A 23744-nucleotide genomic window follows, 5' to 3' on the forward strand; every position below is an offset into this window, starting at 1 on the left:
CCTGTGCTACGAATTTCTGCTGTCACCGGCTGGCGAGATAACGTGACGGGAACTACGACTGGCTTACTAACAGACGTAGCAATTGCGGTGGAATTCGAAGTGCTGAGACGCTCCACGCTGGTGTATAAAACCTTGACCATTCAAATGATTGGTAATTTTTACAGTTCTGTGGGAAAGCATACTGTCACATAACGTGGGAAAAGTGTATTTTCGACCGGGAAAAAGTATATTTTTAACCGAGAAATCTGGGAATTTTTTTTTCGTTGTACGTGTATAGCCTACACCCTGTGAACTGACAACCATTTGGCCACAGAAGCAGTTGCAAATAAGATCTCTCCTCACTTGCAGATGGAGTAAAATCCCTCTCCATGCCAAGCATGGTCTTCTGCATTCTTCGCCACTAATAACAGTGGACTATGTACATACATTTTCTTTCACGAGTGCTAGTCCTGAAAGTTATGCACGAGAACTTCTATGAGGCTTGGAAGGTAGGGGATGAGCTATTGATGGAATTAAAGCTGTGAGGACAGATCTTGAGTCGTGCTGGGGGTGCTCAGTCAGTATAGAGCACTTGCCCATCAAAGGCCAAGTCTTAATCCGGAACTCAATTGTAATCTGCCTGGAAGCTTTCTCTGAGAAATTGGTTTTCATTCTGAGAGATTTCATTTTAAATTACTTTTGAGCTGGGGTATCTCCTGCCACATGCTGATACCCTTGACACCACCTCCTCTGTCAGCTGCCTTGGCTATCCCTCTGTTTCTACGTTTTAATTGCTTTTGGGTGCAGTTAGCCCATTTTTCTGCCACATACTCTTCTATGTATTAGGGATAGCGCTCTGATGAATGTAAGACGTTAAAGATTCCTTATCCTTTATACTAGCTAATGACAAAAGAACAGTTGAATAGTTTTTTTATGCTTTCTCCAAGACAGTGGATCCTGTTCCCAGCATAAACATTTTGACTCTAGTGAATCAGGGATGGCACAGTTGTAGGAGGGAAGCTCCCTGTCACTTGCTTAGCCCCAGGGTCCACTTGCCTGCCCCCACACATCTACTGACATGATTCTGTTTCTCACCTTAGTTTAAATTGGTGGTCCAATTGGAGTTCATTACATTTTTAGCCATTTCATTTTTGCTGTTGCATATCTCTTTGCTAGAAGGCATTCTTTACTTCATAACTGTTTTTGTTCTTAATAGAATTGGTGGGGGATCAGGTATGGGTGAGGTTTCTCTCACCACATTTAACTTCTGGGGTTACCCTTGTCTGCTCTCTGACATGTATACCAACTTGACCCAGTTTTCATCACCTTGATGTATACCACTCCTATATACTTCCATAATTCAGTAAAATTTGTATCTGAAATCTTTAACCTCAGATGACGTATCTCATGACTGAAGGACTCATGACCTCACTGTTTAATCCCATAACCCACCAACCAACCAAGTAATGAACCAGCCCCCTTTTAATATACCACAGTTGCCTAGAAATTAATAATGTTAATAATAACAGTGATATGAATAAAATATTTTAGTATGAGAGCTACTTCCTTACATTAATGTTTGGTGTATCACTTCTGCATAATTAACAAAGAATAAGAATTTACATCATGTAAAAGCAAAGAAACTCTGTTTCTTTCAAACAATGAATAATGCAGGAAGGAATGTAACAATATAGTGAAAAGGAGATGATGAGTCGCAGAAAGGCACAACCAAAAGACTGTTGGAGAGTTATGTATCAGCCAACAAGGCCTTTGTCAAAAGTAGACAACACACACACACACACACACACACACACACACACACACACTCAAATGCAACTGACACACACATGACTACAGTTTCTGGCTGCTAGTGCCAGACTGCAAGCAGCAGGGCATTATAGGAGAGGCAACTGGGTGCGGGTATGGAATAGGCTTGGGGGGGGGGGGGGGGAGATAACAGGGTAGGGGTTGGGGACAGGAAAGTGGTGCTGGGAGTGTCTAGTGATGGTGGGGAGTGGGACAGTTGAATGCGTCGGGAGGTTAGACGGAGGGGGGTGTTGTTTAGTGGAAAAGGAGAGAAGAGAGAAGTAAAAAGACTGGGTGCATTCGTGGAATAGAGGGCTGTGTAGTGCTGGAATGGGAGCAAGGAATGCGCTAGATTGGTAAATGCCATGGCTAACGAATGTTGAGGCCAGGAGGGTTGTGGGAACATAGGGTATATTGCAGGGAGAATTCCCACCTGCGCAGTTCAGAAAAGCTGGTGTTGGTGGATCCAGTTGGGACAGGCTGTGAAGCATCCACAGAACTGAAGGACGTTGTGTTGGGCAGTGTGCTCAGCAACAGGGTGGTTCAGTTGCTTCTTGGACACTTCTAGGCTTGTAGATCACATGACCGGTTTCACAACATGACTGGTTTCACAGGTAGCCCCGTTTCTTTCAGTCATTTCTGCCTACAGTCACAGAAGTCAGTAATAACATACTCCTGCCTCCATAGTGGAGGGCCTTTCCATTTCTGTTGTGCCATACTCAACTTCTTTTCGTCTTCTGCTCCTGTGAATGGGCTCTTCACCTGACCAGAATGCTATCTGTAGTAGATCTGCCTGCAAGCCATTTCAACTGGGTTAGCTGTCCAGAAAACAACTTAAAACTGTCCTGTGTTAAAGGTAGCTTGTAATTTTGCAGAATTATTTGCCTTCTTTGATCTGTTTTCATGCTGCTCTATTTTTCAAAATCATCTTTGAAAGTTGGAAATTTGATGCAAGTGAAAATGTAAACAGTTTTAGTAAAATATTCTTTGTGTGTATGTGTGTGTGTGTGTGTGTGTGTGTGTGTGTGTGTGTTTGAGGGGGAAGGACTCTGCACCTGGTAACTGGGGTACTGTCTCTTTTCACATTTCTCGTCTCCTATATTCCAAGTTGTTTCACTTACATTACCAGATTTGCTTACCTGTTCAGCATAATAATATACTTTTAGAATCTTCGTGGATTCTCTGTATATTTTTCTGTAGCACTTGTACTCTGTTAAGAAGTAGTGCAATTTAATATCGCTGAGCAGCATTCAGAGGTCTTTCATATTTTCCTCTAATTTTGGTTTTTTTGGGACTTTATAGTGTTTTTACCATTTCACACACCCGATTACAACTGTATTTAAGTGTTCCATAGAAATGACTCCACTTTTCTTTTGTATCATCTGATTTATATACGTATTGCTAGTCCGTATGTGCAAGGTCCTATAGCTTATTATGGTCAGTTTTCTTTTATACGTAAGGAAGTCACTAAGAACATTAATGTACTATCTCTGTTGATGTCTGTGGTATTAGAGAGGGTTTCCAATAGTTTTCACCCCTAATTCTTCCCTTTTTAAAGGCATAACAACTTGGTCAGTGCAAGTGTGTAAGCCTAATGTTATTCTGATTGGAGATGAATTTATATGAACATAGTATATGAATGTAGTAATATCACTGTAACAATTCAGAACACATCTACATCCATATTCCCCAAGCCACCTGATGGAGTGCAATGGAGGGTACTTGTGGTACCACTGTTCCCCCTTCCCTGTTCCATTCTCATAAAGCACATGGGAAGAATGGTTGTTGGTAGACCTCCTTATTAACTCTTATTTTTCAGATTTTTTTTCTTTGGTAATTTTGTGAGACAAATGTGGGAGTGTCTACTGTGTTGCCTGACTCTCCCGGAACATGCTCTTTCAGAATTTAAATAGTAAATCTGTCTGTGATGCACAGCACATCCCATGCAGCATCTGTCACTGGAGTGTTGACCATCTCCGTAATGCTCTTGTGTCAGCTAAATGATCTTGTGTCAGAACACACCACTCTTCATTGGTCTCTATTGCTTCTATTAGTCCAACATGGTAAGGCACCCAAACTGATGAGCAATACCCAAAAATCGGTCAAACAAGAGTTTTAGAAACCATTTCTTTTATGGGTCAATTACATTTCCTTAACATTTTTCCAATGAGTCTTAACCTGACATCTGCTTTTCCTGAAATTTGTTTTATGTGGCCATTCCTAGGTCACCCCTAGGCATTTTACAGTAGTTACTGTTCTCATTGATTTGTTGCCAATAGTGTAATCTTCACCTACTTATGCACACTATGGTATGTTTATTTAAATTAAATCAACTATCAATCCCTCTTGCACAAATTACCAATCCTCTGCAAATCTTCTGACAATTTGCTACAGTCTCCTGGCTTTGCTACCTTCTTATAGACAATGGCATCATCTATGAACATCCACATGGAATTTCTAAAGTTATCAACTAGATAATTTGTATATTTTTTAAACAGTAATGCTTCTATCACACTTCTTTGGGATATAGTTGAAATTACCTGTACATCAGTCAGTTTTGTATTGTTAAATGCAATGTGTTGAGTTCTATCTGCAAGAAAGTCCTGAACCCAGTCACAAATCTGGGTTGGTACTCAGTAAGCTTGTATTTTGTTCGCTAAATGACAGTGGGGAAGTGTATCAAATGCCTTCCTGAAATCGAGGAACATGGCATAAACCTGAAGGCCGATATCTACAACACTCTGAATCTTGTGTACTAACTGAGTGAGCTGAATTTTGCAAGACTCTCTTTGCGGAATCAATGTTGATTTTTATAGACGAGATTTTCATTCTCTAATAATATCGTAATAAATGATTGTGAAGCATGTTACATAATTCTAGAACAGAGTGATATCAGTAATATAGAGCTATAATTGTGTAGATCTGTTTTACGACTCTTCTTGAAAATGGCAATGACCTGCACTTTTTCCAGACACTAGGGATGCTTTGTTGCTGCAGCGACCTATGATAAACTACTGCTAGGATTGGAGTACCTGAGGTAATTTACAATATAGCTTAAAGAGTCTATATTAACATCTCCTAGTATTATAACCTGTTTTTAGTTTGTTGAGAATTTATTCAGAAGTTTGAAATGACACAGGAATTCATCTATATCACTGTTTGGTGATCTTTACAACCAGCTATTATTAAGTTGTCTTTGCCTATCTTTATGTTCACTGCTGATGATCCAAAGGCCACCTCAGCAACAAGTTCATCAACCAAATCAATTTTTCACACTGAATATTATTTCTGTCTTAAATGATGATGCAACCATCATTGTGTTAACTGTTCTACAATATAGACTTGGAATTTCATAAAAACTAATATTCTCTTCAGTTTTACATCCAAGTTCATTTAAATGTATGTGTGGCATATTTTCTCCTGTAAATCTTGTTTTATTAGCATTGTACTGTACAGTCTGGAACACCATTTTGCTTTTTTATCTTCTCTGATGCTGTTAGAGGGTGTCTGTGTGTCTTTTCTTCATGTGCTTACATTGGATGCTGCCTTACATTGAAAAAGGAAATTTACTGGCAATAAAAACTGTTGTCATAATTAAGTCTTTTCAATTTATTCTTTTCTTTAATTTTTTGCTTAATCAAATTGGGGAAAATTGTCAATAGCAGGTACAGATAAACATTATTTTACATAATCAGAATGTAATAAGTTTCACAGTTAAAATGAAAGAATGTTTCATTTGATTTTACTCATCTTGGATATAGCTGAACATTATGACAGTGTATGCATTTTAACATATTATTTTAAAAAAAACTGCTACACCTAATTTTATTTTGGACTTATTTATTTAATGTCCTTGTTTTCTTTAGTGTTCATTGTGTGCATTAGTAGGTTGCAGTGTATGTTCGGTTTTTCATGCCCTTGTAGTACTATGAATAAAAGAAATGAAACTTGGACACTGCCTTTCATAATGGACAATATTAACAATGTTGACAGGAGTGATCTCTACGATGAACTTATCTTACTCACTATCTAATTTTAATACAGATACCTAGCAAGTAATTGTTAAAATACCAACATGAATACTACTAATATTCTGTAGTACTTCAGCACCATAATTGTACCTGTGTGTTCTGGAATTTTTGAGTTATGTCAATCCATTCAAGAGCATTTATTATTAAGAAAAAATAATTAACCATACAGGTGTTAACATAAATATGGTACAAAATAATTGAAGAATACTTTCTACTACTGCATCATTGTTAATTATAGTTTCGATATTATGAACTTGCCACCCACCATATAGCAGAGATGCTGAGTCACAAATAGGCACAACAAAAAAGACTGTATCTGCAACTCAGCATCTCCATTATGTGGTGAGTAGCAACTATCCTTTTCATATTTTTAGTATTCCATCCTAGATTTTCCAGTGTTTAATTATACTTCCATTGTAGGTGTTAAGGCTGTATAGTACAAGAACGGCTGGTGTGGAAACAGTGACAGTTAAAGTTGCCCAAGGCATTTTGAAAGGAAAAGTAGTTGAAGCAAAGTATGGAGGGAAGTATTGCAGTTTTCAGGGTATTCGTTATGCAAAGCCACCAGTCGGTACTCTTAGATTTCAGGTAAGAACTATAATTTTTTTCTGTCTTTTGGACAATCTATAGCCAATTTCTTCCTACATTCTTTTCCAATTCAAATTTTTGTTCTGTTTCTAATGGCTTCAGTGCCAACAGGGATTATACTCAATTTTTCTTTATTATTCCCTGCCCCCAGAAGATACTCACCATTTTTGTAACATGAGAAAAAGATGCAACAATACTGTTGTTTAGATATCTTTTCAAGGTACAGAATTTGTTAAGTTAAAAGGTGGAAAAAAAGTTGGCTTCATGTTAAGGAATGAAATCTTACTACTTAGGTATCATAAAAATTTAAAGTGTAACATAGTCTGTATATTTACTAATTATAACTGAAACATTGGGAGCATATCAGATACATAAGTCTTAATGATAAGTATAGAAGCTGAGTGGATAAAGATGGCAGTAGCTCAACAGAGGGGAAGGAAAAGAAAATTTCTCCTCTCGGTACATTACACTGTGCGCCTTCAATGTTGTATGTCGAAGAGTGAAAATGGCAACATACTTAAATATAGTAAAGATTTACCTAGAATTCGAAATATAAGCTATAGAGTTTTTTCATAATAGGGTCAAGTATCTACCAAGTTATATGATGATCACATAATCAGTAGGGAAATCAAAACCAGTAGTTAATGATCAATGTTTTTAATGCAACAGGATCTGCATTCTGAATAAGGGGGAACATGGGCAGAATAACATAAAAACTTTGAAGGCAGATAATAACATATTCTTTAGAATTTCATAAAATCTCAAGTCAATTATTTGAAGGTTCTGAAAGTTTATTTTATTTTATGTGCAGTGAACTGAATTGCCTTCAAATCACAGATTAAAAAATGTAACGTATAACAACACATTATATATAAATTTTCAAGTGAAATATTTTCAACACTATGGCGAATGTGAAAGGCATAACTATGGCTATAGCGAAAATGAAAAGTAATTGTGGAGAATATGTAGTTATACAAATGAATGTGGACACATGAATGAGTGGTAAATGGCCCAAAGAAGTTTTCTGCTGTATTTTAAGAGATAAGAAAGGACAGAGACAGTGAGATGATGACCTTATGAGAGGTGGGTAGATGACATTCAAAAACATGAAAAAGGAATATGGATGGCTATAGATGAAGACAGTAATTCAAGGCAATATATGGAGTTGGTCTTTACTACTACTACTACTATTACTACTAATTTTGCACACTACTGGCCATTAAAATTGCTACACCACTAAGATGACATGCTACAGATACGAAATTTAACCGACAGGAAGAAGATGCTGTGATACGCAAATGATTAGTTTTTCAGAGCATTCACACAAGGTTGGCGCCAGTGGTGACACCTGCAACGTGCTGACATGAGGAAAGGTTCCAACCGATTTCTCATACAGAAACAGCAGTTGACCAGTGTTGCCTGGTGAAGCGTTGTTGTGATGCCTCCTGTAAGGAGGAGAAATGCGTACGATCACGTTTACAATATTCATATAGGTTGAATTGTAGCCTATCACGATTGCAGTTTATTGTATCGTGACATAGCTGCTCGCGTTGGTCGAGATCCAATGACTGTTAGCAGAATATGGAATTTGTGGGTTCAGGAGGGTAATACGGAATGCCGTGCTGGATCCCAATGGCCTCATATCACTAGCAGTCGAGATGACAGGCATCTTATCCGCATGACTGTAACAGATCGTGCAGTTATGTCTTGATCCCTGAGTCAGCAGATGGGAGAGGTTTGCAAGACAACAACCATCTGCACAAACAGTTTGACGACATTTGCAGCAGCATGGACTATCAGATCAGAGACCATGGCTGCAGTTACCCTTGACACTGCATCACAGACAGGAGTGCCTGCGATGATGGTGTACTCAACGATGAACATGGGTGCACGAATGGCAAAACGTCATTTCTTTGGATGAATCCAGGTTCTGTCTACAGCATCATGATGGTCGCATCCGTGTTTGGCGACATCGCAGTGAACACACATTGGAAGCATGTATTCATCATCGCCATACTGGCGTATCACCCAGCATGATGGTATGGGGTGCCATTGGTTACACATCTCAGTTACCTCTTGTTCGCATTGACAGCACTTTGAACAGTGGACTTTACATTTCAGATGTGTTACGACCTGTGGCCTTACCCTACATTTGATCCCTGCAAAACCCTACATTTCAGCAGGATAATGCGTAACCGCACGTTGCAGGTCCTGTACGGGCCTTTCTGGACACAGAAAATGTTCGACAGCTGTCCTGGCCAGCACATTCTCCAGATCTCTCACCAATTGAAAACGTGTGGTCAATGGAGGCCAAGCAACTGGCTCATCACAATACGCCAGTCACTACTCTTGATGAACTGTGGTATTGTGTTGAAGCTGCATGGGCAGCTGTACCTGTACACACCATCCAAGCTCTGTTTGACTCAATGCCCAGGCGTATCAAGGCCGTTATTATGGCCAGAGGTGGTTGTTCTGGGTACTGATTTCTCAGCATCTATGCACCCAATTGCGTGAAATGTAATCACGTGTCAGTTCTAGTATAATATATTTGTCCAATGAATACCCGCTTATCATCTGCATTTCTTCTTGGTGTAGCAATTTTAATGGCCAGTAGTGTATCACAGACATCTTTGTAAGTAGTGAGACATCCAATTTGCATTATGTAGTTGCATTTGGCTTTGTCTTCTCCACTTCCTCTTGTTGCTGTATTTTAGTTGTTAATTATTACCTACTTTTTAATGTACAGGACAGGATTAATGGGAATTTTTAAAGTCTAAAAGAAGTCCAACTATATTAGATCAGATAGTAACTTTGGCAGAGACATAATTAGATTTTTCTGTAGTAGTGCTTTTTTCCATAGTTTAATAATGGTAGTTGTTATGTATTTAAAAAACTAATTCTATGTTCAGTTTTAAATGATGTGGCAGTCACTCATATTTGAAGAGGAGAGGATTGGTGATAGTATTTTATCGTACATACAATGTAATTTCTCCCCATACAGGTAACATAGCTTCACCTCTTGAATTACTTACATTACATAGCATAAATATCTACATCACTTGTGCTTAAATAAGAAGTGAACCAAGCGAATACTGATTCATTATTACCATAAATGGGCAATTTCTGTAGCACGGGTAGCTTAAGCACACAATTGATTGACTTAAACAAATCACAGAAAGTGTAATTTTTATGCAGTTAGTGACTCTGTAAGTAGTTGTCATTTTAGAATGGCAGTTTGGTAATTAAATAATGAAAAGTCCAGATTGGAATCTAAACAATATTATGAAAAGGATACAAATACTAACAAAGAGATAGAGGGGCTGGCCAGTACTTAGCTCAGTACAGCCGATAGATACACATAAAACACATAAAACAGAACCGAAAATTTACGTTCCTAGCTTTCGGAACAAATGTTCCTTCATCGGGGAGAAGAGAGGGGAAAGAAAGGGAAGAAGGGAAAGGAGATTCAGTTACTCACAACCCAGGTTAGGAAGCAACAGGTAAAGGAAAATAGGGAGGGTAGCAAGGATGGAGGCCTGGTTGTCAGAGGGAAGCCAAAGATATTCTACTGTAAGTACTGTGCCAGCTTCAAACCAAAGAGGATGCATACAGAAGTAAAGAGGTATATAGTATAAAAATAAACACAACTATGTAGGATGAAAAGATGCGTGAATGGCTAAAGAGGAAAGGGAAAGAGGAGAAGACTGAAGAGTAAATGGGATTGAGGTTGTTTAACGTAGGTTCAGTCCAGGGGGATGACGGGATGAAAGGATGTGTTGGAGTGCAAGTTCCCATCTCCGCAGTTCAGAGGGACTGGTGTTGGGTGGGAGAAGCCAAATGGCACATACGGTGTAGCAGGTTCCTAGGTCCCTAGAATTATGCTGGAGGGCATGCTCCGCTACTGGGTATTGGGCATCTCCTAGGCGGACAGTTCGTCTGTGTCCGTTCATGCGCTCAGCCAGTTTAGTTGTTGTCATGCCGATGTAAAAGGCTGTGCAGTGCAAGCATGTCAGTTGATAAATGACATGTGTAGTTTCACACGTGGCCCTGCCTTGAATTGTGTATGTTTTACCAGTAGCGGGGCTGGAGTAGGTGGTTGCGGGGGGATGCATGGGGCAGGTTTTGCAGCGGGGTCGGTTACAGGGGTAGGAACCGCTGGGTGGAGAAGGTAGTCTGGGAATATTGTAGGGTTTAACAAGGATGTTACGGAGGTTAGGGGGGCGACGAAAGGCAACTCTGGGTGGTGTGGGGAGAATTTTGTCAAGGGATGATCTCATTTCAGGGGTTGACTTGAGAAAGTCATATCCCTGGCGGAGTAATATGTTGATGTTTTCGAGGCCAGGATAATATTGGGTGACAAGGGGGATGCTTCTGTGTGGTCTTGGGGTAGGAACATTGTCGTTGGATGGGGAGGAATGTATTGCTCGGGAAATCTGTTTGTGGACAAGATCTGTAGGATAGTTGCGGGAGAGGAAAGCATTGGTCAGGTTATTGGTGTAATTGTTGAGGGATTCGTCACTGGAGCAGATCTACATCTACATCTACATCTACATTTATACTCCGCAAGCCACCCAACGGTGTGTGGCGGAGGGCACTTTACGTGCCACTGTCATTACCTCCCTTTCCTGTTCCAGTCGCGTATGGTTCGCGGGAAGAACGACTGTCTGAAAGCCTCCGTGCGCGCTCTAATCTCTCTAATTTTACATTCGTGATCTCCTCGGGAGGTATAAGTAGGGGGAAGCAATATATTCGATACCTCATCCAGAAACGCACCCTCTCGAAACCTGACGAGCAAGCTACACCGCGATGCAGAGCGCCTCTCTTGCAGAGTCTGCCACTTGAGTTTATTAAACATCTCCGTAACGCTATCACGGTTACCAAATGACCCTGTGACGAAACGCGCTGCTCTTCTTTGGATCTTCTCTATCTCCTCCGTCAGACCGATCTGGTACGGATCCCACACTGATGAGCAATACTCAAGTATAGGTCGAACGAGTGTTTTGTAAGCCACCTCCTTTGTTGATGGACTACATTTTCTAAGCACTCTCCCAATGAATCTCAACCTGGTACCCGCCTTACCAACAATTAAATTTATATGATCACAAATACCTAGGCTGTAGGGAAGGGAGCGTTTGATGTGGAAAGGATGGCAGCTATCAAAGTGAAGGTACTGTTGTTTGTTTGTGGGTTTGATATGGACAGAGGTGTGGATGTGAGCTTCAACAAGATGAAGGTCAACATCCAGGAAGGTGGCTTGGGTTTTGGAGAAGGACCAGGTGAAATTCAGATTCGAAAAGGAGTTGAGGTTATGGAGGAAATTAAGGAGTGTTTCTTCACCATGCGTCCAGACCACAAAGTTGTCATCTATAAACCTATACCAGGCCAGGGGAAGCAGCTGTTGGGTCTTCAGGAAAGCCTCCTCCATGCGGCCCATGAAGAGGCTGGCATAGGACGGAGCCATCCTGGTTCCCATGGCCGTTCCCTGATTTGTTTGTAGGTCTGGCCTTGAAAAGTGAAGTAATTATGGGTGAGGATGAAGTTGGTAAGTGTGATAAGGAACGAGGTTTTTGGAAGATCTTCGGGTGGGCATTGGGAGAGGTAGTGCTCAAGGGCAGAGAGACCTAAATTTTCGGTTCTGTTTTATGTGTTTTATGTGTATCTATCGGCTGTACTGAGCTGAGGTAAGTACTGGCCAGCCCCTCTATCTCTTTGTTAGTATTTGTTTCACATCTCATATGAGATTTTCCATTAATCATCATGAAAAGGATAAACTGCTATCACGGTATAGATGACACATTGAATTGTAGATAGGCAAGATGAAGAGATTGCTACATATAAACAAATAAGCTTTCAGCCAAAGCCTTCTTCAGGAGGAAAAGCACACACATTCATACAAACAAGCACACCTCATTCACATGTGACTGCTATCTTCAGCCATTCTGACCAGACCGCAGTAGAAATCTTTGTACATCTATATTTAAACTGGATGATGGTGGGACGTCATCTGGTAAAATTTTTTATTGAAAATGAGACTCCTCCAGCTGTATTTAAGATTTCATATTTATTTGGCTCCTAGTTTTGATGTTGCGTCAACATCACCTTCAGGCCCGTACACTTTGATGATATCAACTGTGTGTGGCTGAATACTAGAAGTCCACAGTGAGACCAATACAGAGCATGTATTGGTCTCACCACGGACTTCTAGTACTCAGCCACACATGATTGATACCACCAAAGTGTACAGGCCTGAAGATGACATTGACACAACATCAAAACTAGTAGCCAAATAAATATGAAATCTTAAATACAGCTGGATGAGTTCCATTTTCAATTAAAAAAAAATGCAATAGAAATGGTTCAAACAGGAGCAACAGCCCAGAATGTGGTGGGGAGGAATAGCAAGGTATGGGTGGGGGTAATTGGTGCTGCCTTGCAGAGCATACAGTGATTAAATGGTGGCAGGCAAGTGCTGTCAGATTCAGTGCCTGGTGGAGGGGGCAGGCAGGAACAGGGAGCGGAAAGAGAGAAGCAGAGAAGGGAAAAGACTGGTGGGTGTACTGGCAGAAAGCAATGCACAATGGAGACTGTAGTTTTAGTCTAGGACGATTTTGGGAGCGGAGATTGTGTTGATGTGGGAGGTTAGATTTTGGGCAATAGGTTGGAGGTGTTGATCAGTGAGGCCTAAAATTCTTTTAGTAAACCAGCTGCAATGGGGCATCTAGAATTGTTGGATTTGAGGCTTTTGGGAACCATGTAGAGGGTGTGTGTGTGTGTGTGTGTGTGTGTGTGTGTGTGTGTGTGTGTGTGTGTGTGTGTTTTTCAGTAAATAAGCTACAATGATTCAGGGCTTTGGTTGGAAGGATTGGTGGCAAATAAGTGTTTCCACTGCAAGGGTCAGAAGAAGGAGAGTAAGTCTCTGACAAGTCCTACATGGTTAAATTTGGCTGCAGGACTGGAGGTGAGGCCTTTGGATAGGACTGAAACATGTGTGGGTTGAGGATTTTGGTGGAAAAGTTAACGACAGTGTTGTGGGATTGTTTATTTCATGCAGTGTTGCATGTCTGCCAGCATGGACAACTCTAAGCAAATTATGCTGCACTCGGTCATTATGTGGAGGCTGTTGGCCAACGCACTGTCTGTGGTGAGAGATATGTTGTTGTGGTCTTCAGTCAAGACACTGGTTCGATGCAGCTCTCCATGCTACTTTATCCTGTGCAAGCCTCTTCATCTCCGAGCAGCTACTGTAGTCTACATCGGTCTGGCGGTGCGGTTTGAGGTGCCTTGTCACAGACTGCGTGGCCCCTCCCTCCAGAGGTTCGAGTCCTCCCTCGGGCATGCGTGTGTCTGTTGTCCTTACCCTAAGTTAGTTTAAGTAGTGTGTAAGTCCAGGGACAGATGACTTCAGCAGTTTGGTCCCTTAGGAATTCACACACATTTGAACATTTGCAATCTACATCCTTCAAAATCTGCTTAGTGTATTCATCTCTTGGCTTCCCTCTGTGATTTTTAACCTCTGCACTTCCATCCATTAATAAATTTGTGATCCCTTGATGCCTCAGAATGTGTTCTACCAACCTATCCCTTCTTCCAGTCAAGTTGTACCACAAATTCCTGTTCTCCCCAATCCTATTCAGTTCCTCCTCATTAATTCAGTATTCTACCCATCTAATCTTGAGCATTCTTCTGTAGCACCACATTTCAAAAGCTTGTATTCTCGTCTAAACTATTTATCATCCATATTTCACTTCCATACATGGCTACACTCCATACAAATACTTTCAGAAAAACTTCCTGACACTTAAATCTATACTCGATGTTAACAAATTTCTCTTCTTCAGAAATGCCTTCCTTGCCATAGCCAGTCTATATTTTATATTCTCTCTACTTTGACCATCATCAGTTATTCTGCTTCTCAGATAGCAAAACTCATCTAATACTTTAAGCGTCTCATTTCCTAATCTAATTCCTTCAGCACCATCTGATTTAATTCAATGACATTTCATTATCCTTGTTTTGCTTTTGTTTATGTTCACCTTATATTCTCCTTTCAGGACACTATCCATTCCGCTCAACTGCTCTTCCAGGTCCTTTGCTGTCTCTGACAGAATTACAGTGTCACCGGCAAATCTCAAAGTTTTTATTTCTTCTCCATGGATTCTAATTCCTACTCCAAATTTTTCTTTTTGTTTCCTTTACCACTTCCACAATATATCGACTGAACAACATCGGCGACAGGCTACAACCCTGTCTCATTCCCTTCTCAGCCACTGTTTCCCTTTCATGCCCTCGACTCATATAACTGTCCTCTGGTTTCTATATAAATTGTAAATAGCTCTTTGTTCCCTGTATTTTACCCCTGCCACCTTCAGAATTTGAAAGAGAGTATTCTAGTCAATATAGTCAAAAGCTTTCTAAGTCTGCAAATGCTAGAAACTTGGGTTTGCCTTTCCTTAACCTATCTTCTGAGATAAGACGTAGAGTAAGTATTGCCTTGCGTGTTCCAATATTTCTACAAAATCCAAACTGATCTTCTCTGAGGTCAGCTTCTACCAGTTTTTCCATTTGTCTTTAAATAATTTGTGTTAGTATTTTGCAACCGTGACATATTAAACTGACAGTTTGGTAATTTTCACACCTGTCAACACCTGCCTTCTTTGGCACTGGAATTATTATATTCTTCTTGAGGTCTGAGGGTGTTTGGCCCATCTCATACATCTTGCTCACCAGATGGAAGAGATTTGTCATGACCGGCTCTCCCGAGGCTATCAGTAGTTCTAATGGAATGTTCTCTATCCCGGGGCCTTGTATCAACTTAGGCCTTTCAGTGCTCTGTCAAATACGAGGCATGTTTTTTAAGTAAGTACCATTTCGAAATTTAAAAAAGATGTGCTAAGATATCTCAATAATTTTATTTTTACATGAAAGCCTGCACCTTAATCTATGCACTGAGGCCATTACAGTCTGGTTCTTCCTTATTTACGTTGTGTACTGAGTGTTTAAGATGCCTCTGATAATCTTGAGTCCTGCCGACTGTGAAGTACGGCCTGTTATAAGATTTCTTAGTGCTAAAGGCCTAAAAGTGATCGATTCATTGTGAGATCTGTGCAGTTTACGGAGATAACATTATGAGTGATGGAATGGTAAGAAAGTGGGTGAAAGCATTTAAAGTTGGCCACACAAATGTGCATGATGAACAATGGAGTGGGCATCCTTCGGTCGCTAATGAAAGTTTGGTGCAGGGAGTGGACAATAAGGTGAGAGAAAACAGACGCTTTATGATTTTGTCCTTGCTGGATGACTTTCCTAATGTTTCTCATAGTGTTTTCTATGGCATTGTGACCGAGAACTTGAATTACTGAAAATTGTGCACACGTTGGGTACCGAAAATGTTGATGGATGTGCACAAAACCAAACGTTTAGACAGTGTATTGACTTTCCTTGAGCGGTACCACAATGACGGTGATGATTTCTTAAGTCAAAATTGTTATGGGCGATGAAACATGGGTGGTCTACATCACACCAGAATCAAAGCAACAGTCCATGGAAGTTGAGCAAGGGCATGGTTTTGCTGCAGGACAATGCCCATCCACATGTGGCAAATCAGGCCAAAGATCTCATCATATCTTTTTGATGGGAAACTCTAAATCATCCTCCATACAGCCCAGATCTTGCGCCCAGTGTCTACCATCTGTTCCTGCACTTGAAGAAACACCTGGGTGGTCAGCATCTTCAAGATGATGATGAAGTCAAAACAGTAGTGATGCAGTGGTTAAGAAGTCAGGCGGCAGACTTCTATGAGGAGGGTATTCAAAAACAGGTACAATGTTATGACAAGTGCCTCAATATTGATGGAAATTATGTAGAAATGTAGATTAACGTACAGGCTTTCATATAAAAATAAAATTATTAAGATATCTTAGCACGTCTTTTTTTAATTTCAAAATGGTACTTACTTAAAAAACACGCCTCGTACTTTACGCAGTATCATATCTCCCATTTCATCTTCATCTTCATCTATGTACTCTTCCATTTCCATAATATTACTCTCAAGTATAGACCCTCTATATACTCCTTCCACCTTTCTGCTTTTCCTTCTTTGCTTAGGACTGGTTTTCCAACTGAGCTCTTGATATTGATCTTCTCTCCAAAGATCTCCTTAATTTTCCTGTAAGCAGTCTCTATCTTACCCCTAGTGATATCTGCTTCTACATCCTTAACTTTGTCCTCTAGCCACCCCTGCTTAGCCATTTTGCACCTCATGTCGATCTCATTTTTGAGACATTTGTATTCCTTTCACCTGCCTCATTTACTGCATTTTTATGTTTTTTTTTCTTTCATCAATTAAATTCAGTATCTCTTCCGTTACCAAGGATTTCTACTAGCCCTCGTCTTTTTACCTACTTGACCCTCTGCTGCCTTCACTACTTCATCTCTCAAAGCTACACATTCTTCTTTAACTGTATTTATTTCCCCTGTTCTTGTCAATCGTTCCCTAAAGTTCTTTCTGAAACTCTCTATAACTTCTGGTTCCTTCAGTCCATGCAGGTCCCGTCTCCTTAAATTCCTACCTTTTTGCAGTTTTTTCAATTTTTATCTACAGTTCACAACCAATAAATTGTGGTCAGAGTCCACATCTGCCCCTGGAAATGACTTATAATTTAAAACCTAGTTTCTGAATCTCTGTCTTACCATTATATAATCTATCTGAAATCTTCCAGTGTCTCCAGGCATCTTCCATGTATACAACCTTCTTTCATGCTTCTTAAGCCAAGTATCATCCTTGATTAAGTTATCCTCTGTGCAAAATTCTACCAGACGTCTTCCTCTTTGATTCCTTACCACCCAGTCCGTATTCACCTACTACTTTTCCTTCTCTTCCTTTTCCTACTATCAAATTCCAGTCCCCAATGACCATTAAATTTTCATCTCCCTTAACTACCTGAATAATTTCTTTTATTACATCATTCATTACTTCAATCTCTTCATCATCTGCAGATCTAGTTGTCATATAAACTTGTACTAATGTGGTAGGTATGGGCTTTGTGTCTTACCTTGGCTACAATAATGTGTTCACTATGCTATTCATAGCAGCTTATCCTCGTCCCTATTTTTTTTATTCATTATTAAACCTACTCCTGCATTACCCCTATTTGATTTTGTATTTATAACACTCTATTCTCCTGACCAGAAGTCATTTTCCTCCTTCACCAAACTTCACTAATTCCCACTATATCTAACTTTAGCCTACCCATTTTCCTTTTCAAATTTTGTAACCTACCTGCCTGATTAAGGGATCTGACATTCCACACTCTGACCTGTAGAACACCAGTCATGCTGAGTCAAAAGTCTCATCCATGCACATTGCATGGCTGCATAACTGTGGGGACTGTTAGTGCAACATCTGATAGCCCAAATTCTTCCCGCCCATAATTATGAGTATAATTTTTCCTATCAATAACATTTCACCCTCATCCTGTCATATTTTCACGTGTTATTTTCCACAGGTACCTGTGCCACACGAACTTATAAATCTCACCAATCCCTCCCCCATCCCCATCTTTCCCGATCCCAACGTGTGGATTCTCCCATACCTCATCCATTCTGTCCTTTTCCAAGCATTTTTTCATATTTTATGTACTTGTGCACATTTTTAAGTATTTGTATGTATTTTTGCATATCTAGATGTATTTTTGTGCATCTTTTCCTACTATCCAGCGCCACTCACAACCATCTAACACCTTCTTTTACCTGTTTCTCATGTCATTTCCTATCTCCCTAACTCCATTCTTGCCACAATGGACCCCTTCTCCATATTTCTCCACCAGATCATTTAAAGCTGCCTAAAGCATGGAATCTCCCCCTCCCCCAATGGCCCAACCATGTGGATGCCTTTCTCTGGAACCCACCCCTCATTTTCTGTCCCTCACAAACCTGGTACTGCAAAAACAAATCTCCATGGCACAGGCATCAAAGACCAACTCTGCTACCTCTGCAAGATACTGCTACTGTGCAATCCCTACTACATACATCACATCTCTGAAACGGAATCCCTTGCAGACCAGCATCTAGAACAGCATTCCAGGCACCACCTCCATAATTTATCCAGCCTACTGACATCCTACTGCTGCCTTGGGGTATCACAATTCAACCCCTATCTTATATGCAGTGTTCCTTCTTGTCAACCCTTCACAGCACCCAGGCCCAGCCTAGCTGACCTTTTCTGCTTGCCACATCCCCCAAAACTACCTTCCAAGATGTTACTCGATACAGAGCCTAAACAATTCCAGAACACTGTTATTGATCTTTCCACCAAAATCCTCACAGAAGTTTCAGTCCTATCCAAATGCCTAGCCTTTAGCCCTACATCCAAATTTAACCATGTGGCACTTGTCAAAGACCTACTCTCCATCTCCCAATCCCTGCAAGGGAAACGTTTGTTTGCCACCAGTTCTTCCAGACAAAGCCAGCCTAATACCAACACTGAACCCGGCCTCTCCCAGCTCACACCACCATCCAATTGTGACCCCCCCCCCCCCCCCCCCACCGCCACTCCCTATCTAACCCGGTCACTTGGCAGGAATTCTTTATCTTCAACTTACTTGGCCTCAACATCCTTGTCCAGGTTACAGAACACCAGCCTTTTGGCAGAAGAAAGGACAGCCACACATAGCCATAAAAGGGATCCTGACCCTATCATCCTACCTGCAGACCACCAGTGTCATTATGAACCACAGTAAATACCTGGTGGAAGGCTTCTGCCAATTATCTGACACCTCTAACTATAAATTCTGCCACAATCATCCCATCCCAGAAGTGAAACCCAACTTCATATCCCTGTTAGAGCCTTAGGCCCTTCCCAGAACCTCTTCCCTGAATCCAACTCCCCATGCACCCACCTTCTATGTGCTCAGCAAAATCCACAAACCCAACAACCCTAGTTTCCCCTTTGTAGCTGGTTATTGGGCTCCTATTGAATGAATTTTAGCTCTCATTGACAAAGCACCTCCAACCTATTGCCCAAAATCTAGCCTCCCACATCAAATATACAAACTACTTTCTTCACCAACTCTCCAACATCCCCACCCCTTTACTCCCTGAATTCCTACTCATCACTGTTGATGCCATTTCCCAATACACCAGCATCCCTCATGCCCAAGGTCTTGCCAGTATTAAAGACTAGCTATCCCAATGTCCTTCACACTCCATATACACTACATCATTCCTCATACATCTTACTAACTATATCCTAACACCCAAGTACTTCTCCTTTCAAGGGAAGGTATACAAAACCATGGCACAGCCATGGGCACATGCACACCTAGAAGAAACCTTCCTAACTTCCCAAAACCCCTCTCTAATAGCTCCATCCTCATTTCTATCCATGTTAAGCTCACCTACCATCAACAGTCCCTACATTTCAATAGATGACATCCCTTCCACACCAGAAAATCTCTCCCATACATCCTGGCCACCCAGGGACAGCATATCTCCAGTGACAGAAGCTTCCTTGCCTGTGTATGCTCAAGGTCTCAGAAAGGCCTTCACAAATGGGGACTCTTCCTCAAAACTTGTTCACAAACTGATTTCCTGTGCCATATCCCCCCCCCCCTCCAAATCTTCCCACTGTCCCAAAGAACTAGCTACAAGGAAGTGCTCCCTTCAACACTCACTTTCACCCCAGACTGGAACAACTGAATAACATCCTTAATCAGGGCTTTGATTATCTACCATCATGTCCTGAAATTTGTGACATCTTACCCAAGATCATTCCCATCCCTCATAAAGTGGTGCTCCATTGCACACCCAACCTCTACAATATCATAGTCCATCCATATACCACTCTCCATCCAAACCTCTCCCCACAGGGATCATATACCTGTGGAAAACCCAGGTGCAAGACTTGCTCAATCCACTCATCTAACCCTTCCTTTTCCAGTCCTGTAACATGCTTATCCCCTCCCATCAGAGGCTAGGTCACCTGCGAAAGTAGCCATGTTATATCAGATGTATTACAATCATTGTTGAGCATTTTATGTTTGTATGACTACCAACCAGCGTTCCACCAGGATGAATGGCCGTTTATAAACTGTGGACAAGGGCAAAGTGGACCACCCTGTGGCACAACATGCAGCTGTACATAACATGCTTGATTTCAATGACTGCATCACAGCTTAGGCAATCAGGATCTATCCCACCAGCACCAGCTTTTGTGAACTGCTCAGATGGGAGTTATCCTTACAACACATTTTCCACTGCAGAAATTATCCCTGCCTCAATCTGTGGTAATCTACTGTCCCCACACTCTCAACCAAACTGCTTCCAGCCCCTGTCCCGTCACCTCATCACAATTGGCATCCCATTCCCCCCACTCTCCACCCAACTGTTTCCAGCCCCTGTCCTGTCACCTCATCACAATTGGCTTCCCCTTACACTCATCGTACGCTACTCTCTGCTGGTGCGCCTACCCATCTTTTCCCCCTCTCTGCTTCTCTCCTTCCCATTCCCATTCAACAAGTTTCTGTTGCAGTCCGGCGATAGCGTTCATGTTTGTATGAATGTGCTTATGTGTTTGATTGTGTGTGTATTTTTCTTTTCTGAAGAAGGGTTTAGCAAAATGCTTGCACATAGTAGTCTTTTTTTCATGCCTGTCTGCAACTCATGCATCTTTATGGCAAGTAGCAGTCTGTCCTTTTCATAATATTGTTTGGTAATTAGAAATCCATGATTTGCTAGGTAACCCATAATTACACAGGCAAGGAAATGACTCTTGGCACATTAATTTTCCAGAATGTTTCAAACATATCATGTGAGATCACACTTATTATGTCTAATTTAGTCTATAATATATTTTAGTCAGCATTGTAAATTGCTGATTTTTTAAAGTCCAGCAATGTGTTTATGAAGACTGAACAATATATATATAAAATATGTATAAAATATCTGCTACATACAGGGTGTGGCACTTAAATCTGGACAAATGAAACTTTTTTTAAAAAACAAATTTATTAAAACAAAATACAAATGAAAATGAAAATCCTTTTACATATAAGTAATGGTATCTTTCAAGAGTAACATTACTTGATGTAACCCTCTTCAGTGACAATGACCACCTCCGGTCTTGTCCTGAAGTAATCGCATGCACTCTTTAAAACAGCACTGTCCATTTTCGCGAATACTGCTTTGATAGCAGTTTCTAGAGATGCAACATAAGTGTGCCTTGTCTTATTGGTAACTCTTTTGACTACGCTCAAACATAGTTGTTGAGGGGGCTCAAATCTGCACTACTCAGGGGTCAGAACACCTTTGAACAAAACGTGTCAACCTTATCTGAGAGCCAGTTTTGGACTAAGTGGCTCATACAAGGTCCTCCTCTGCTATCTGATGCATTTTTCGCTTGCTGATATTGAATACTGACGCCAGTTTTCTCAGCGATTGCCCTGCGTCATCCAAAATCAACACCTGAGCCTTTTCGATGACTGCCGCAGTTCGTGAAATGTGTTTTCTCAAATGAGATTTCCTCACCGAGTTAATGGAAAGTCCCCCAGACTTCTCCAAAGTGTTATACTTGGCTAGAATATCATAAACAGTTGATCTTAGGTACTTGAAGAATCGATCTATTTCAATGGGTGAATGCCCAGCACAAAGACTTTCAATAATCAGAGCTCTTTGGTTGTACTCTGCACTTGTCTGTAACATCTTGGACATTTTGAGGTTCTGACTGTTTACTAGATACCTATGGCTTTCAAGAATGCCAATTGCAACCTCTGGTGGATCTACGATATGGCAGGAAACTCAAATTGAAATTTAAGCACTGCGCCCTGGATATGTTTTTAATATTCTGATTCCTTACACTAGAAAACTGTCATCGCTTATCTCTCTCTCTCTCTCTCTCTCTCTCTCTCTCTCTCTCTCTCTCTCTCTTGGTAATGTTCCATATTGAAGTTATGTGGTTTAATGTAAGATATCACATACAGTGGGTATAATACAACTTTTTTTAAGACATTATTATGAAAAGGATAGATAAAAAAGACCAGTGGGTGCTTTGGCAGAAGTGAAGGTGGTGTGGTACTGAGATGGGAACGGGGAAGGCGTTAGAGGTTAGCAAACGTCCCCCCCTCCTCCCCCTCCCTAACCATCCAGCAGCACCAACAGCCCTACCCTGCCCCCACCCCATGTCTGCATGCTCCCATAGGCAACACTACACCTTCCCGCATGCCTATCCTGCCCCTTTCCCCCAGCCTTCGCCTTACCTCTGCCACCCACACCAGATGCTTCTCCCATTATACACAGTTGCAGTGTGCAGCCTGGTCTCAGTGGCCAGTTACAGTGGTCATTCATGTATTGGTATGTTTTGTGTGTGAAGATAGCCTTTTGGATGAATGCCTAAATGTATAGCATTGTCCCTGTTTGCAACTGAATATCTCCTCTATATGGTGAGTAGCAATCTATCCTTTTCATAATATTGTCATTATTCCAACCTGGACTTAACATTATTTTTAATTTTTAAAAAACTCTTCTTAATATTTTACAGTACTGGTTGTAATACAAAATCCTCCCCTTGCCCCTGTGTTATACCTTCTTCATTTTTCTCCCTCTCCTCCCCTCCCTCCCACTCCTTCCATAGCTCTCTCTTACTGCCCTTAGCCCCCCCTCATGCCAAAGACACTCTGGGACATTATAATAAGTGAAATTTCCTCCCTTCAGTACTGGGTACAGGAACTTGAAAAGTGAAAGGGTCACACAAAAATTTTAATAAAATGCTGTTGTATTTACATCTTTTGGAGCTTCCTTTATCTGGTCTCCTAACCCAACGAATTGACAGGTCACAGGAAGGCATGGATCTCAATGACAGTACTGTAATCTGCAAGCACTGCTGTTGCCACTGCAGCACTAGCCACAGAGACAGGTTCATCCTGCTAGCCCATCGGTGCCAACAGCTGTCCTTTAAAGCCCACAGTGCACCCGCTTAGTTGGTCAGTTATGATTTCACTGCACTGTTGTGTTGGTTTTACTACCCTTTGGTATTCACTGCATCTTAGGTTTTCAGTTTTTGTTTATTCGTTGCCTTTGTTATTCCACAGTGCCATCTCCATTGTCTGTCTTTCTTTCATTATTGTCCACCTGTTTACTCTGTGGCAGCTTGTTGTTGATACAGTAAGCCAGTTGGCCAATCTCCACAGATTCTTAAGTTGTTCCCAGTCTTATTTGATTCTGGTCATTAGCCTTGGCTATAAGATAAAAGGTTTGCAGTGTCTCATGGACACAAAGCTCCTGCAACTTGTGAAACAGCAACAGCAACAGCAGCAGCTGCATCAATGGTTCCAATAGCAGTTTCAATAG

The 23744-nt window shown here is 41.0% G+C and overlaps 1 protein-coding gene across 7 annotated transcripts in view; it reads left to right on the plus strand.

The window, feature by feature from the left end:
• The window catches only part of LOC124777225 (esterase E4-like), a 121252-nt gene that overhangs the window by 34648 nt on the left and 62860 nt on the right, over window positions 1–23744 (plus strand). For 4 of the 7 annotated variants that reach the window (XM_047252545.1, XM_047252548.1, XM_047252544.1 and 1 more), the window contains one exon: window positions 6237–6404. The exons of the other annotated variants lie outside the window; for them this stretch is intronic. In XM_047252545.1, coding sequence (XP_047108501.1) covers window positions 6237–6404 — 168 coding nt within the window. The remainder of the gene's footprint in view (window positions 1–6236; window positions 6405–23744) is intronic. 7 annotated transcript variants of the gene reach the window in all.

This window comes from Schistocerca piceifrons, chromosome 2 (assembly GCF_021461385.2).
Source record: "Schistocerca piceifrons isolate TAMUIC-IGC-003096 chromosome 2, iqSchPice1.1, whole genome shotgun sequence".
Classification (NCBI taxonomy): Eukaryota; Metazoa; Arthropoda; class Insecta; order Orthoptera; family Acrididae; genus Schistocerca; species Schistocerca piceifrons.